The 15,161-nt window shown below is 42.2% G+C and overlaps 2 protein-coding genes across 6 annotated transcripts in view; both read right to left on the reverse strand.

Moving 5' to 3' along the window:
• Nucleotides 1-68: 68 nt before the first annotated feature.
• On the reverse strand, nucleotides 69-6,322 carry RB195_010983 (uncharacterized protein; the record flags this gene model as incomplete). Of its 2 annotated transcripts, XM_064192208.1 has the most annotated exons (4): nucleotides 69-974; nucleotides 1,131-1,210; nucleotides 2,359-2,490; nucleotides 6,271-6,322. In XM_064192208.1, 4 exons carry the CDS (start codon nucleotides 6,320-6,322, stop codon nucleotides 69-71), a joined length of 1,170 nt encoding a protein of 389 aa, XP_064049791.1. The 2 variants fall into 2 exon arrangements, with proteins under 2 accessions (XP_064049791.1, XP_064049792.1); XM_064192209.1 differs by lacking the exons at nucleotides 1,131-1,210; nucleotides 2,359-2,490; nucleotides 6,271-6,322 and having other exon boundaries at nucleotides 69-845.
• A 466-nt stretch (nucleotides 6,323-6,788) lies between these two features.
• Nucleotides 6,789-15,161, reverse strand: part of RB195_010984 (uncharacterized protein) — a gene marked incomplete at both ends in the record, with an annotated part of 38,410 nt that continues 30,037 nt past the window's right edge. For all 4 annotated transcript variants that reach the window (XM_064192212.1, XM_064192213.1, XM_064192214.1 and 1 more), the window contains 11 exons: nucleotides 6,789-6,865; nucleotides 7,207-7,342; nucleotides 7,468-7,558; nucleotides 7,677-7,801; nucleotides 7,869-8,024; nucleotides 8,087-8,220; nucleotides 8,779-8,896; nucleotides 8,963-9,052; nucleotides 9,114-9,266; nucleotides 10,176-10,244; nucleotides 10,299-10,397. In XM_064192212.1, coding sequence (XP_064049793.1) covers nucleotides 6,789-6,865; nucleotides 7,207-7,342; nucleotides 7,468-7,558; nucleotides 7,677-7,801; nucleotides 7,869-8,024; nucleotides 8,087-8,220; nucleotides 8,779-8,896; nucleotides 8,963-9,052; nucleotides 9,114-9,266; nucleotides 10,176-10,244; nucleotides 10,299-10,397 — 1,248 coding nt within the window. The remainder of the gene's footprint in view (nucleotides 6,866-7,206; nucleotides 7,343-7,467; nucleotides 7,559-7,676; nucleotides 7,802-7,868; nucleotides 8,025-8,086; nucleotides 8,221-8,778; nucleotides 8,897-8,962; nucleotides 9,053-9,113; nucleotides 9,267-10,175; nucleotides 10,245-10,298; nucleotides 10,398-15,161) is intronic.

The raw sequence follows: 15,161 nt of genomic DNA on the forward strand, positions 1-15,161 counted from the left end.
TAAGTCGTATTTTCGCACGAAGGAGACGGTGATCAGAACCACTACAAAAGGATGGTACTACTGAGACGTCAAGTAGACACCACCTCCGGTTGGTGAGTATGTGGTCGATCTCCGCACGAGTCGCGCCATTGGGCGATTCCCTTGTCCGCCGACGATGATCTTTTTTTCATGAAAAGAGAGTTCCCATGAAAGAGGCGAGCGGCGGACAACAGCCCGGCGAGACGATTGCCATTTTCATTCCGGTCCCCTAGTCCAAATCTTCCAATCCTGTATTCCTCTCCTGTGGCGTTTCCTAGTTTTGCGTTGAAGTCTCCGACAACGAATTTGTAAAAGGACTTCTCGTTGTGGACTACTTCCTCCAGCTCCTCGTAAAACGTGTCCAATTCGGAATCATCAGCTGCTGATGTTGGTGAATAGCAGTTGATGATACTGATGGATTTTTGGCGCAGAGGGCGGAGGCGAAGAATGGCCAGACGAGGTGACAGGATCTCGTGAGAATCGACGAGATGGACGACAGATGGGTGCACAACGAAACCAACACCGCCTACATTTCGCGACGGAACCTTCTCTCCACGAATGACGAGTGTACCGCCATTCATCTGTCGTACGTCGCTCCTTCTGCACTTGGTCTCCTGCAGAGCAATCACGTGAAATTTGATACGCTCTGCAGCTCCGAGAAGGGCATGCAGGTCGGCGTCTGTGGAAACTGTTCTCGCGTTGTAAGTACACATTTTGAGACAGTCTCCATGGCGAGTCGTGCGTGTGTCGCCTTGGTCCAGAATCAATGACGTCCTGAGCAACCTGAGATTTGATCGCCTCTCACCGGTCGCCATACCGTCCGACATCTGAGACGGCAGGGCCCAGTGTGCAGGGTACTGAGGCAGTGAATATGCTGGAGTGGCAAAGAGACTTTTCCCCAAACTAAGCAGCCATGCCACGGCGAGCTTAGCTTTCACCACAGGTCGTCGCCCAACCTATATGGATCAGGGAACCACCTTGCGACATTTTGCCAAGACGGTGGTGAATCTTAGCAGTGGTTTACTCTTAGCTAGGCTTCCGATTCCGAGAAGTCGGAATGTCGGATGTGTCGAACTCCTTCTCAGCTTGGGAGACCCTGCCGGAGGACGAACCTCCGCTGTGCATCGCAGTTCGACGCCCAGTGTCACCTCCACGCCACTATGAGGCGGTAAACCGTTGTGGAGGATGGCTCCTTTATAACAGAGGAAATTCTCTCTAAGTTCTCCACTGATATTCAAAGAAAAGTATTGAAACTTCGAATGGGATCAGGATCAGAGGATTGACTGGATAAGAGCAACATCCGATAATGTTCTTCTTAGTGAGGTTCTCATTTGGCAATCTCGCGCAATTGAATTCTTCGATGGAGAACTTCAATGTATCTTTTCAGAACTTCCTTATCGATATCTGCTGCGATTAACGCTGAAGAAATACCGTCGGCAACTTCCTGCCCATCTTCGTTGAGGATTCGCCGTTGTCAATTCGCAGACTCCGTTTGCTGCCAGGTAAACCTTACCTCTAAAGGAAGATATTTGCTAGGTATTTGGATAGTTTCTTGCACTAGTCTTCCTGAGCGGAACTAAGATTATTATCAATTTTCATTCTGGCTAACATTTCTGCGTTGTCGACTTCAGAGCTTGGAAAATCAAATCCGTTGTCGCCTTCAGAGCCTAGTAGCCCACAAGATATGACTTAGCAATCAGATTACTCACAAAAAAGTCAGAGAAGCAGATCAAAAATCGTGCTATAAGAACAGCATGAATAGTTTTGCTCCATCTCAACCGATACGCCTGTCCTACCATTGTAAAAAAAAATGGTAGGCATCATCCAATTGGCTCTTGAACGTCTACAATTGAGAGCTAAAGAGGAACACTGACACAAAGGACGGAGGAGTTTTATAATTGCAGTTTTTCCTTCCATTCCTTTCCCTGCAGGATTATACAAGCCTCAGGAGGCAAATTCCGTGGTTGATACTAAGTTGTGCTAATTTTTTATTTTTTTTAAATCCTCTCCCGATACTTACACAAACACCCATTTTTGAGAATCTAATACCCAATCAACGCAATCAGAGTAAAATCAAGATCTCCGTCAGTGATAAGGGAGGAGAAATTGTTGCTAAATCATGTTAACTGGAGATGGGTATAACAAGGCTTCGTCTTAGGGACGGAAGTTTAAAGGTCTTTATGTTCTAATGAAATCCCACTAACTTCTCGCTGCCGAATTTAGTTCAAACAGCAGATGGGAGTTCAATGTTAGGATTATCATAAGCAATAATGAAGGTTCTACGGAATATCCTGGTCAACACCATACTTAGCCAGCTACTTCAACCTAATTCTCGCTCACCTCTCAAACAGAAACGTGTTCGTAGAGCACCACCACAAAGCGCGCCTTGATGGAGATTGCGGAGACGTTGGTGTAAAGTGAACTTTACACCAACATAAGCAATACCAGTACATGAAGTCGAAACAGGAAAACCTAAAGACAAATGGCTGCTATTTCTCAATTGTACAGGTTCATTTGTGAAAGGAAAATTTGAAAACCAGTGTTACCGAAAATCAAGAAGCAAGAACATTGTAATTTAGCACTATTCGGCGCATTACCCCTGAAATTAAAACCAGAAAAAAATCAGTCATTGGAAATATGTTTAAGACATGCTGGAACGTGTCTGCAGGTAGCTGCAACAGTTTGAGCGCAGTGCCTTCATGAACGTGGCTGGCCACATTGCTGAGTCTAATGGATACCTAGTGAAGGTTTCCATTCAAAACGGAGTCATGTAACAGAGCGCCTGTGTCACATGGTAGAACTGACGACGAAGACCCTCTTCTGCTTCCTTTTATCTTTGATGATACGAGCAAAGAGGTGCAAGTAGGGCATAGCATGATGTCAGAGTAGTGGGCATACCACCTCCGAATTTGAAGAAGCCGGCGGTCCGCAATCGTGTCTATGACGGACTTAGTGAGACACACTCCGTCGTTTGTCCGAATGGAAGGCACAGGGATTGCAGGTATGGTATCAGGAGTAAGCTATCTGATCACATTTTAGTTATATGGGGCTATATTGGCAAAACAGGATTTTTTTTTGTACCCGGATCAAGGAGCACTCGTAAAGTCAAGACTATCAACCCCTTTAGGTGCTCATCGCAGACAGAGTCATGACAATACCCTTTTCAAGATGCAGTTACGATCTTGTCACGCGAGCCAGACTTCAGCGCGAAGGACATTTGAAGCGTTTCATACAATAGCCAAAGATCCAATCATGAATCCATAGATGACAAGACATTTGCGGGCTTTGACCTACGGAGTCAGATCTAAGGGGTTAATAGTTACTGATGGTGCCGCAATTCTAACAACCGGTGGTTCGCTAACATTGCCAATGGTTTTATGGCCATTGAGGTGAGCACTAGTTTTGGTCTGATTATCTGACGTTGTAATCTGCTTGCTAAGTTATATCTTGTGGGATGACGAGAGATGAGGTTTGAGGGGGTAAATTACACGCGTCTTGATTTTCTAGGCTCTGAAGAAGGCGACTATGCCAAAACGTTAATCAGAATAAAAATCGATAACAATCTTGGTTCCGCTCAGGAAAAGCAGTACACGATTCAACTATACCGTGCCAAGATCCAAAGAAGGTCGAACTAGGAACTTATTTTTTTCTAAGTTTCTGTTAGCAGGAGAAACAGTGCTCTAAATACGCATTCCCGCCATAGTTTGTAGATGCGTTTTTCAATATTGTATTTTACTTGAACACACATCACTTATAGCACTGAAGTTTCGTACAAAATTATTTCTACGCTTCAAATTGTTCATGAAGGATTCCTTCTTTCTATACTGTTTGCTTTTTCTTTCAAGTAAATCTTCGCAGTAGAATTATGCGTTTTTCCAGATATACAACACCATTATACCACACCTTTTGCTTCCCGTTGCTCGTGGAAAGATGGGAAGGAGTTGGACGTGGGTGCAGGCAGAGGGATCTCTCCGTCAATTGTACAAAATCGGAGGAGCACTGGCTCTGACTCCAGTCGCATGTGTCATGGAATAAAGCATTTCGGAATTTCTTGTGAGGCGAAAGTGCTTTAGTACTAAAAGCGAAATTCCAAGCATTGCACCTTAACAGTAAATAGGAGCGCATAGCGTTGGTCAATCCTAAGTGGAATACACCTACGCATTTAACTTCAATTCTGAATCGTACGAGGTTTATAGTTTATAGCAGTTAGGTGCGGCCTTACAATGCCTTGCGGAGGAGAACTAATGTGTAAAATCACGGTTTTCATTCTCGAGAATAAGTACGGTACCAATTTATCGCAATTCGGAGGGAAGAAAGGCTTCGTTGGCACTAGAGCTATTTCGAACGATTTATCGTGCAGAAGCAGCCGACCTCTTACCGGTTGCGCTACACCAGCTTTATTTTACATCGAACGTATAAAGGATAAAGTGTTTGGCGGTGATCAATCCGCTTGAGATGCGCCACTACGTCCGCTTCAATTCAGAATAGTTTGAGCTTTACGAACGTGTAACTGGAATCTGCAATGACCTGCGGGGGCTAGTCGATGTGTCAAGTCAATGTTTTTATCCTCCCGGACAGGTCTGGTACCAATTTATCGATCCCAGAGAAATGAAAGGTTTGGTGAGCACTACGGCGGATTTGAATCTCCGATTAATCGTGTAGACAGCGGAACCTCATGCCGACTGCTCTGTACCCGCCCGACCAGAACATATGGTAGGATCAAAACGACATGAACACGGTGGAGTTGCGTAAGCGGCTGCGCTCAAAGCAATGCGGTGAACACAGGTTCGAGTCGAGGTGGAACCAACAAGGGTCCTCTAAATTCTGACCGCTACACTTTGGTGAGCCGCTTCGAGCGCAGCCATTTACGCAACTGCACCGTGCTTCGTGCCGCTTTGACCTAAGCTACTCTGGATTGATTTTGTTGTAAACTTATCTAAAGTAACTTACATGTACAATTGATAACAATGAACAAATAAATACAATTGGTTCGCATTTGCATTTTCGGAGCGCTGAGAGAGTTCGGATCTAAAAATCGCCATATGCTGAATGGTGACCGCGACGCGTCGGTCGTAGCATTCTCTGAGGGTTGGCCAGCTCTCTCACTCCCTTCCTTCCTTCTAGCTTGTCCCAACTTCGCGCGGGCCCGGTTGAACACGTTCTATGCAATTATACATACAGGTTTCATGAGAACGTGATGGCGAGTCTCGGTTAGAAGAAGTTCCCATTCTCGTACTATGTGTCCTAGTTAGTATGGAAACATTTCTTTGCAATTCTTTTGAGAATGTTTGATGTTTATTCTTGTCAAATGACAACAAAGCTTAGGGGAAAATCATCAATGTGTTGAGTATTTTCACCTTGAGCACAAAACAACTTTCGCTTCTTCAGTCTTAGCGGTCCTCACTCAACTCCGCTATTGGAAGGGAAGACAACCACCAGTGTCTCTTAAATAATATCGCAATCACGTGGAAGCGGTTGAAAACTAATTTTTCGAACATACGCTTTTGCAGTTCTTTTCTATGAATCCAACAATTTGACAGTGCTCTAGGCATGCGGTATTTGTTAGTATGATCCTACATGACCGACGATGCTAGTCCTGCACAGGGGCAGCGTACCCGAAGGTCTGGGATTTTCTCCACAAATTGGTGGTTCTATCGGTGTACTTCGCGAATATGAAGAGGATTTTGCCCAGTTCTCTTTACTCATCCAGAAGAAGGCGCGCATAGTAGCCCTGTGAGATTTCATCTTTCCAACGATGCAACTTCCTACGCAGCAGAGAGCAGAACTGCCTGCACATTCTTACTTGCGTTACAGATTGTCATATTCCTGTTATTTTCTTACAATTTCCCGGCCGATGCACTAAGATGCGCCTTCTGCCGCCTAGGCTAATGGATGGTGTGGTTTCGTGGTTTTCCGTAAGATTTATTGCGGCCGATCGCAGCCTTACCATCTAGCGAAAAAATCTAACTTAGGTGCGGAGTCTCGCGAGGAGAGACGATCGCGATCAGCGCGATAGCACCGTTGAGAGACGGAATCATACAATGCGGTTTCTTTCGCTCATACGCTTTTGTTTCGTTTTGGACATAAAACAAGAATTGAGCGTGATACAGCTCGTATTCCTAGAGTATACCCCTCTCATATTCCTGAAATACATCCCTAGTCTTATTTATCTGAAAAACAAAGCGAAATGAAGAAGTTAAGTGATGAGGTAAAGAAAGGAACAGGCAGTTTAGATTGGCAAACATTTATTACCCAATTGGATGCATGACAAAAAAGAAAATAAAACACGAAAATGAGACAACATCTGTGTAGATCAGGTATTATTATCAAGAAATATCCCTGCTGAATAGCGTTTTGATTGCTAGTATATTATATTTACTTTTCTGAATAATATTATTGGAAACGTACCACGTGTATAAGGTAATTTAGTCTTAAAGCGCGTTTACCCACTCTGTATGCTAAAACGAGTTGAAGGAGATGAAATAAAGGATCTGCTCGATATTACTTTATAAGCTCATCGACGGGACAAGAGAAACAGGCCGTCTCGGAAGGAAAGAATTATTTTTTAAGTATATTACATATGAGTTGCAGAGTAGGAAACTGACAATGAGCTCTCCTCACACATAGAAAGGTCCCGTGAAAAATGCAATGAAACTAGAATCATGATAAAATATAACAGCGTTAAAAAACCCGTACACAGCTAGTTACAACTGAGATTCACTTGGAATTCTTCGTTTAGAAAACAATCCAGAATGCAACGATAGGAGTTCTCAGTTACGATCGTACACTGTGGTGACCGATGTATGGTGTTTCCGACGGTTTTTGTCTGTTGAGGATGCTGGTGTGACTGAAAAGGATGCTGTTATTAGAAGAACATGATGTGTACGTAGCATATGGAGGTCAATGAGAGCTGCTGAGACTTTTAGATGAGGGAACCTGACAAGAAAGTGTATGAGCTTTGAAGAATAGATAAACGAAAAGTTCGAGAAGTTGAAGACAATTTTCAAAATGCCGATGAAATCATAGAAACGAAATAGTTCGAAAACAATTTTCATTCGGTATCCAAAAATCCTCATAAAATTTCTCGGCCTGTTGATAAGAGAAGAGGAAGCAATCTGTTTCACCCCGAGAAACAGTTAAAATAAAAGAAGAAGAACTGAAACGAATATAGCATCATAATCAACTCACAAGTAGGAGTCGAAGGAGGGTGCTCTCCAACTCTTCCAATTCCCCGATGACTAGTTGTAGAAGTCTGTCGGATGCTCGACTGTGAAGGGGGAAAGCGACCTCCGACAGTTCGACGAGAATGAGGAGCCGAGTTTGACTGAAAAAAGAAACACAGTCGTGAAAACACCAGAAAGATTTTTTTTCAGAAATTCCCATATGAAGAGAAGAATACTGCGAAAAAAATGTAGAAAGCAGAACTACATTCACAAAAGCGTTACTTACTGATGCTGGTAAACTTGGCGTTCGGTTCAGTTCTCCCTCTATGAATCGCACAACTTTCCCCATACAGGCGTCTTGGTAGTCATGCACCCATCTGGAAAACAATAACCATTGTTGTCTCTTGTAATTGGACAATTTTGGAAAAAGAATTGCAGCTCAAGGAATGAGTGAGAGGTTGGGTCTCTTGGGACGTAATCTGAACTGAATCTTACTTGACTCCATTGTATTTCGTGATCATTCGGATGTCTTGAGGAATAGCTTCCTCATTCTGAGGGAATTCGAATGCTTGATCGAATATTGGAATAATGTTCTTCTGATATTCAAAAGCGCATTTCAGCTGAAATAAATATATCCGGAAGAATAAAAGAGAAACGAAGACAAAAGATGTTCCTATAGAGACAGACCTCCTTGTGGATCCAGTCATCACCATTATGATCATTTAATAATCGGTCCAAAGAATTCGGTGTGAGCACAAGGATAAAGTGTTTAGCTGCCTGGATGTTCTTGAGTAAGGATGAGTCGAACTTGCCCGCATAAAGTTTGTCGACATCGATGAACACCTGGAGTAAGGAACATTTAATGGATTTATGAGGCTGAGTCTCTAGTTCGTTTCGAGACTTACCTTGTATCCTTTCAATTGAAGCAGGACCTTGATAAGGCTGGCCAATTGATTCCCGGTACTTCTTCGGTAGCTGATGAATACGTCGATTTGTTTACTCAGCACAGCAACCTCCACTTCGTCAGGATGTTTAGCGTCTAAAAAATTAGACGACTTCCTTTGAGTTGGTTGTTAAGATACATTGCACTGAAAATGTGGTTGGATGAAGACCGAGGTCGTACACAGCACACTACGCTCTACAAGAATGACCTCGGTGGGGAAATATCAAAAAACCCGGGACCTGGAACAAATGGGCGACAAACATAGCTATCTACGACCATTTATCAACGAATGGAGTGAAGCTTTATAGAATTAGCATAACTTTTCTGTGAAAATCTAGAAGGAAAGGAAATTTAGAACAGTCAACAGAATCTTCTTCAATTGGAAGCAGAGCCGGGAAGCAGAATCTACGCATAAAGTAGGAAAAGTGTTTTTTTCCGAAAAAGGCTAGAACTAAAAATCCAAATATTTGCATTCCTATTTGTATGTCTGGAGAGGGGTAATATACCTAGGCTAGAACTAAAAATCCAAATATTTGCATTCCTATTGTATGTCTGGAGAGGGGTAATATAACAGTTTCTTGTAGCTAGACCATATCTCTAGATATTAATGCTAAAGTGACGTTGTTTCAGTTTATAGTATGAAGAAAATCCAACTTTGGAAGGCTTGCGTCATTTTCAATCGATGGATAGGATTTGTAATTCCACAGGCAGTCTGCATCAGCTCATCAGTTAAGGATCCCAACAACGACCTGTTTATGCCACACGAGAGCATCTAAAATCATCAAGACTTGAGTTGAATAGAACGTCAGAGAAAGCTCAGAGCACCAGTTGAGCTCACCTTGTAGGTGTAAACGGAGAGCTCGGGACTAAGAGACATGAGCAGCTGATCCAGGTTGCTTTCGTCCACGGCGGAGTAGTCCGCGGCTATCTAAATGCATACTGCTGAGTACATCCTAAAAAAGGTTAAATATGTTCGGTTAGAGGTTTACCTTAAGACTTTCCAGTTCCCGGATGAATCGTTTTCGATGTAATCCAGATGACATGCCGATGTCACGTTCGAGTTCCTTTTCAGTTAAATGCAGCAAGATGTCTCCGTCAACCATCTGTTTAGCAAAGCTGTCTACGTAGTCTTCGAACCCGATCTGAAGACATCTAATGGCAATAGTGCGCACTTCTTCTTTGTGCAAAAAGTAGATCTTTTTTCTTTAGAACAGCGACGTATTAAGGCATGGCCAAATATCCAGACCTAGAGAAAACTAGGTTTTCGCAAGAATGCAAGCCTCATAGTGTCGAAAAGACTAAGTTGAATCTTCCCAGCGCAAATGAGAAGTACAAACAGATAGAAATACAGATGAGTTTACCAAATAGATACGCTAAAAACTCAAATAATAACTTCTGCTAAAGAGATATTTAAACATGGGATCGAATGGGACATATGATGTCTTTCAGAGACCTAAACAAACTTACTCTCGTAGACAGCGGTCTTCATCTCTTTTGCGCTTTGATTTCTGGTCCTAGAGGGGAATACAGTTAATGGTCAGTGCGGTGCGCAAAGGATCATGGTGAAATGCACCGCTCAGGAGATCAAATCATCTACGAATCAGAAATTAAATGCTACACCAGAGCTATCGATTCCCCCCGTATGGACTCAAAAACAATGAACGAGGCAAACAGAATAAAATAAGAATTAGGAGAGGTGGTCAGTTGAAATTCCTTGAAATTTTGCAACCGATGGAAGCGAATTCCGTCTTACTGTTGTGTCGTTTCCCTTACTAGGAAGTTAACCGGAAAAAAAACGTGGACTACGATGAAAATTCCATTCAAAACAAGTGGCAATTCGTGCATACAGAGTACAAACGCATCTCATAACAGTTTTCTGACTCACAACCAGGAGATCCGGATAATCTCTTTGGACATGAAAAAGCTGTCCAAGTATTGTACACGCATTTGCGGTGTTTGTTGAGGATGATTCATTTGTTAAAGAAGAAAAACAAAGTGCAGTTAGGATATGGGAGACAAGTTTTGGAAAACGAATATCTGAATCAGCCGACCTTTTTAACCCAGTATTGCACATCTTTCACTGTCCAGTTGGGGACTTGTTGAGCGAGTTTGTAGGGAACCTGCAAAATGTTTCATTAAGACATAAACCAGTTTCTAGAGAGTAGAAATCACACCTCTTCGCCGATAACAGTTAAGGCCTCGGAAGCGAATTTGGCAGCTACCTCATCCGGTGACGATGCGACTTCTTTTAAAGCTTGGATGGCGCCGATTTCCTGGAAAACCTAAGTAATACTTAAAGAAAGGATAGTTCGCTTTCATTTTTAGAAAAGCAAAGTCTATATGGGAGTAACCAAGATGCGAGGGATCATTAAATGTTGAACAATCCCAGAGGGGAATATATACAAGGATTTTGGCAATGTAGTCGCATGACACCAATGATTTTTCTGCTAAAATAAGTTTTCTTCAGTCGAAATTTTCCCTCAATCCCAGCTATCATATTGAACTCAAAGATACAGGGACCAATTAATCGATACCGACACAGGATGGTGACCAAGAAATTCATTTTCACTGCTATCCTTTCTGTCCGAAAACTTGTCTCAACACCGAGATAAGCGCGGCGGAAATGTTAATGGCCAAGCGATATTAGGTTAATTTCTTCTTCTGAAAAAAGGTCTTTGCACGAACGACGTCGAATTCGTGCATCAAACGTTGTAACAGGTCGCATTCCATGCACGAGTTTTGATGAGAGGATGACAAAGGAAATTATCGGCACAACCTAGGAGAACACGAACAAGGTTAAGTTTTCGTTGTAGATCGAAATGAATTTCTTTGAGGATTCCTAGGATGAATTCGAAACAACGCGATGCAATTCTGCAATTGCTACATCCCGAAAATAATCAAATTAAAGAAGATAAATATCATACTGTGTGCCGAACGTATTTGAGGAACAAACTATGCACCTCTGCATGCAAACATTGGCACCGTAAATGTCACAAGGCGAACCGCTGCGGTCTACGTCAACCCAATGTCGTCCTATTGACATGATGAGAAGAAACATCACTTGCTGTTCAGCAACAAGTTGAATACAGTAGTAGTAGTTCGTGCAGTGACGTATGTGGCCATTTCACTACTTGGAACTCGACTGACTCGTGTCATCAACGGATTGCACAAGACCAGGAATGGAGTTTGTTTGTGAGGCGGAGTTCGTCGCCGCATTCACTATGACTCATGTCACGAACTCGCTGTGATCTCCAAGTGAGCTCAAGGGTGAAGTCGTCGTCCACAAGCCAGAAGGGCAAATTTTTGGTGCCACAGAAATTGAAACATAGGTAAAAGTTTTAAAAGTGGTTGGTAAGAATGGAAAAAGAATTTTGTAGCAGTGAAGCTGCGGAGTCTACCCAAACCCTTCGAATTCACATGAGCGCTTCTAAAAAATTCAGTTCAGTCGGGAACAACATATGTCCCTAATAATGAATTGGATTTTAATCGGTTGAAGTCCGAATTATGTTTTGAGAAAGTGGCGCCGACCAGCTGAACAATCAAATGGTTGCAGTTGTCTACATCCGACTTCAAAACATTTAGGTAAACAAGTCGGCATGGTCGACTAAACAGCATGTGATTCCCGTTCGTTCGGCAACGCTTCGTACCTTATTCGGAATGTAGATAACAGTAATGCTCGGAGCCTAAGTTAGATTCGGCCACAAAACTATGTACCCAGGTGAACGAGTTACTGTAAACAGATTCCCATGACTTTACAGTAGACGTATAAGGGATTCTCTAGCGAAGTCTGCCAGGTGTGAAATGAAAACTGAGTGAAAGAAATTACGCGGTTCTAGAGAACGTGTTTGAGAGAAAAGACATCTACGGGAACATTTACAGTGAAAGAGGACGATTTCAAGAATGGCTAAATGACATAATCTAAAGGATGTTTGAGAGGAGTTTACTGGTAATGAGTAACTATGAGAGGTACTTTCTGTAAATCTTGATGAAAAGATACGGTAATTCGTCGGTTGAACATTTCTAGGACTTGCAAAGCGAACATCAGAGAGAACAGCTGTGATTCATGCACTGATAATGTCACAAACCACAGCGAACACAATATCCATACGAGGACTATGCGGAAACCTGTTTGTTCCAGCCGGAAAGGAATATCGTTCTCCAAAAATAACCCTAGTTTGTATTACAACGTTCTGTTGATGGTCTAGATTAGACCATGCATGTTGAAACTAAATAAAGACCACACCTACCTTAGCATAAGGATGGAAGAAACGTCTCGTTTTAGATTTCTTGAAGCGCATCATCGCAACGGATTTGTCGCGAGAAACCATGGAAGGTTTTGCGACCAGCGCCATCTTCATTTTCATTTCGGGTCGAGCTGTTTTTAGAACCGGTAGACCGATCAGACTTGAAGGACGAGGAGGTGGGGTACATAGGGGAAGTGTAGGAAGTTTCAGATCATCCATCGTATCATCAGTAGTATGTCCTTGTACAGGATCGAGCGGTGCGTTACCACCGTCCATGTTGAAGAGTTTAGTGATAAGTGCGTTACGGCGCCCCGCCCCAACGGCGACCGACGAAAAGCGCACGGAAGCGAGATACTGTTCGGCGTGAAGGAGGGTGGCGCCTGGTGGTCGCCGTCTGCATTTCAGCACAAACAATGCGCAGTGACCAGAGACGAGTTGCGAAACAAACCTACTGTCTTGTGGTACGTTGCGGCGCTTGCACACAGTCTACGGGGGGACCATAGACGTGGGTGGAAGGGACGGGTCCTCACAAAATACACATATTCACACGAAAACCTCAGTTGACGACTAGTCGACAAAGCGGAGAATTCTCAGACTGCTAGAATTTAGAGATCATGCGAAATATTTTGTTAGAACGCGAAAGAGCTAGCACGGTGTTCCAAGCTTTTCTTGCATTCTACACTTTCCGTCCTCATCTGGATTAAAACTAACCAACAACGGATTGTGCACAGTATCATCGAGCCTCATATTTATAGTTGTAGAGAATTTATTTTCATAATCTGCATAATTTCCTCTTCCTTGTTGTCCAGTAATATTGAGGGTAAAATGGGGGTGAATACAGTTCATCTTCTGCTTAGCTGCATCAAAATGTTTCAATTCAGAGACGTGATGGTTAAATGGAAGAGCTGTTGTTCTGAAATGTTGGGAAGCTTATCCTGGAACAGTAATGTCAACTGTTCGCTAAGCTTTTGTTTCGAAACTATATACCTAACACTTATTACCTCTATGTACGGATTACACTAAAAACGTTTATTCTGATTCTGAAAATATGTTCTAAAGTTATTCTTTGACATCTCTGGTGAAAACTAAATTGCGTCCTTGAAAGGAGAAGGTCCTTAGTAAAATTTTTAAAAAATGGGTCTAGTGAATTAAAAGTGAAAGTGACCAAGGACTATTTTAGTATTCATTACTATTACTTATTAAATTTTTAATTTTTTTTGTAGTCAAGCCATGTTTTTGACTGCGGTAAAGATCCTGTGATTTACACAAAATATTGAAAATAGTGAAAATTTTCTATTTTTTAGAACTGTATCCGATGTATCCTTTTGGTTGCTAACGCGCGTATTGAATAGGCCTCACTGTTAATTCACATAATTTGATCAAGAGATTTTTTCAAACTTGCAGAAACACTCAAGAACTTAAAAATAGTGCTTCCAATGACGTTTTCCTTATCACTTTTTGGTTTTCGTGAATTTCTTACTAAAAGTACTTCAGCAGCGCATTCCTCTTCATCCCAATTCCGATAGTGGCGGTGATGACTAATGATTAAGTGGGTCACTTCGAGTAGTCAGCGAGGGGCAATCCGAGTTCATAAAGCAGCTCACGTACGAGCTCCCACCGTAGAATGAAAACCTTGTTTTTTTTTCTAACGGTATGATTTTCATATAATGTCTTTAAGATTATTTCAGTAGTTTGAATCCGTAAACTTCGATGTATGTTTTATGAAGCTGGACGCTGGTTATGCGCCTTCAAAAAATTAAACAACTAGAAATATTCTGTGAGAAAAACCTCTTTTTTTCTATTCGCTCCAACTATGTCAGTGGGGATTATGCGCAGCATCATCGCACACGTTTCAACGTTAGTAGCTCTGCAAATGCCATTTCATTTAAAAATAAGACAATTCTAGCAAATTCTTAGTGCCCTTGTAACCAAAAATCACACTGATTGCCTCAAAATGTGATGTTTTGGGCGAGACCAAAAAGCGATGCCGCAAGTTGTCATTGTCGCTTACAACTGATGGAAATAAACCGGAAAGCGTGGAGTTGCAAAAGAACCAGAGCGCAGGAGTCGAAAGTATGAACGGTATGTGAACCTAGCACGGTTCGACAAATGAAATTAGTTTAATTCCCCATCGTTAAACTACCCTTTCTATGCCTACGTGACAGTCAAGAAATTCCAGAAAATTCCCTTCTATGGCGTTTCTAATTCTAATGACGTTGTATACGTGATAAATGAGAACTTTCCGAAGTTCCTACGTGACAATACAGAGATTCCTGAAGATTTTCCTGGCGAAAAAAAAGGTGGTTAAAGATAACGACCCAAGAACAAGACGGACTCCTCCAATTTTTTGGGGAGCACTGTAGAAAAGGAAAACTGTAATGACATTGGTAGGAATGGTAACAGCATGAGTTCGCATCAAAAGTGTCATCAAATAATTTGAAGGCAAAACCGTTCATAGACGGGATCTGTTGTTGAATACGGTAGTCATGAAAGGGAAACGACGCGCATCCAAAAGAAGAGATGGGAAAATCGGTAAGTAATCTTTATAAGGAAGAAGAAAGGGAAAGTGAGTTACCTAGGAACAGTTTTTTAGTTAATCCGCATGTTTAATTGCAGTTGAAGATTTTTCAACTTGCAGCCAGTGGATTTTATACGGATACAGTCGAAGAACGGTAATTCTACCGTAACCTTGTGAGATAAGAAGAAAAGCCTGTCGGTGATCATTTACCCCTTTTTTATATTTGCAACAACAAAATTTGCCGGTGATGTTCAGTATATTGCTTAACGCTGGTC

This window comes from Necator americanus, chromosome III, assembly GCF_031761385.1.
Source record: "Necator americanus strain Aroian chromosome III, whole genome shotgun sequence".
Classification (NCBI taxonomy): domain Eukaryota; kingdom Metazoa; phylum Nematoda; class Chromadorea; order Rhabditida; family Ancylostomatidae; genus Necator; species Necator americanus.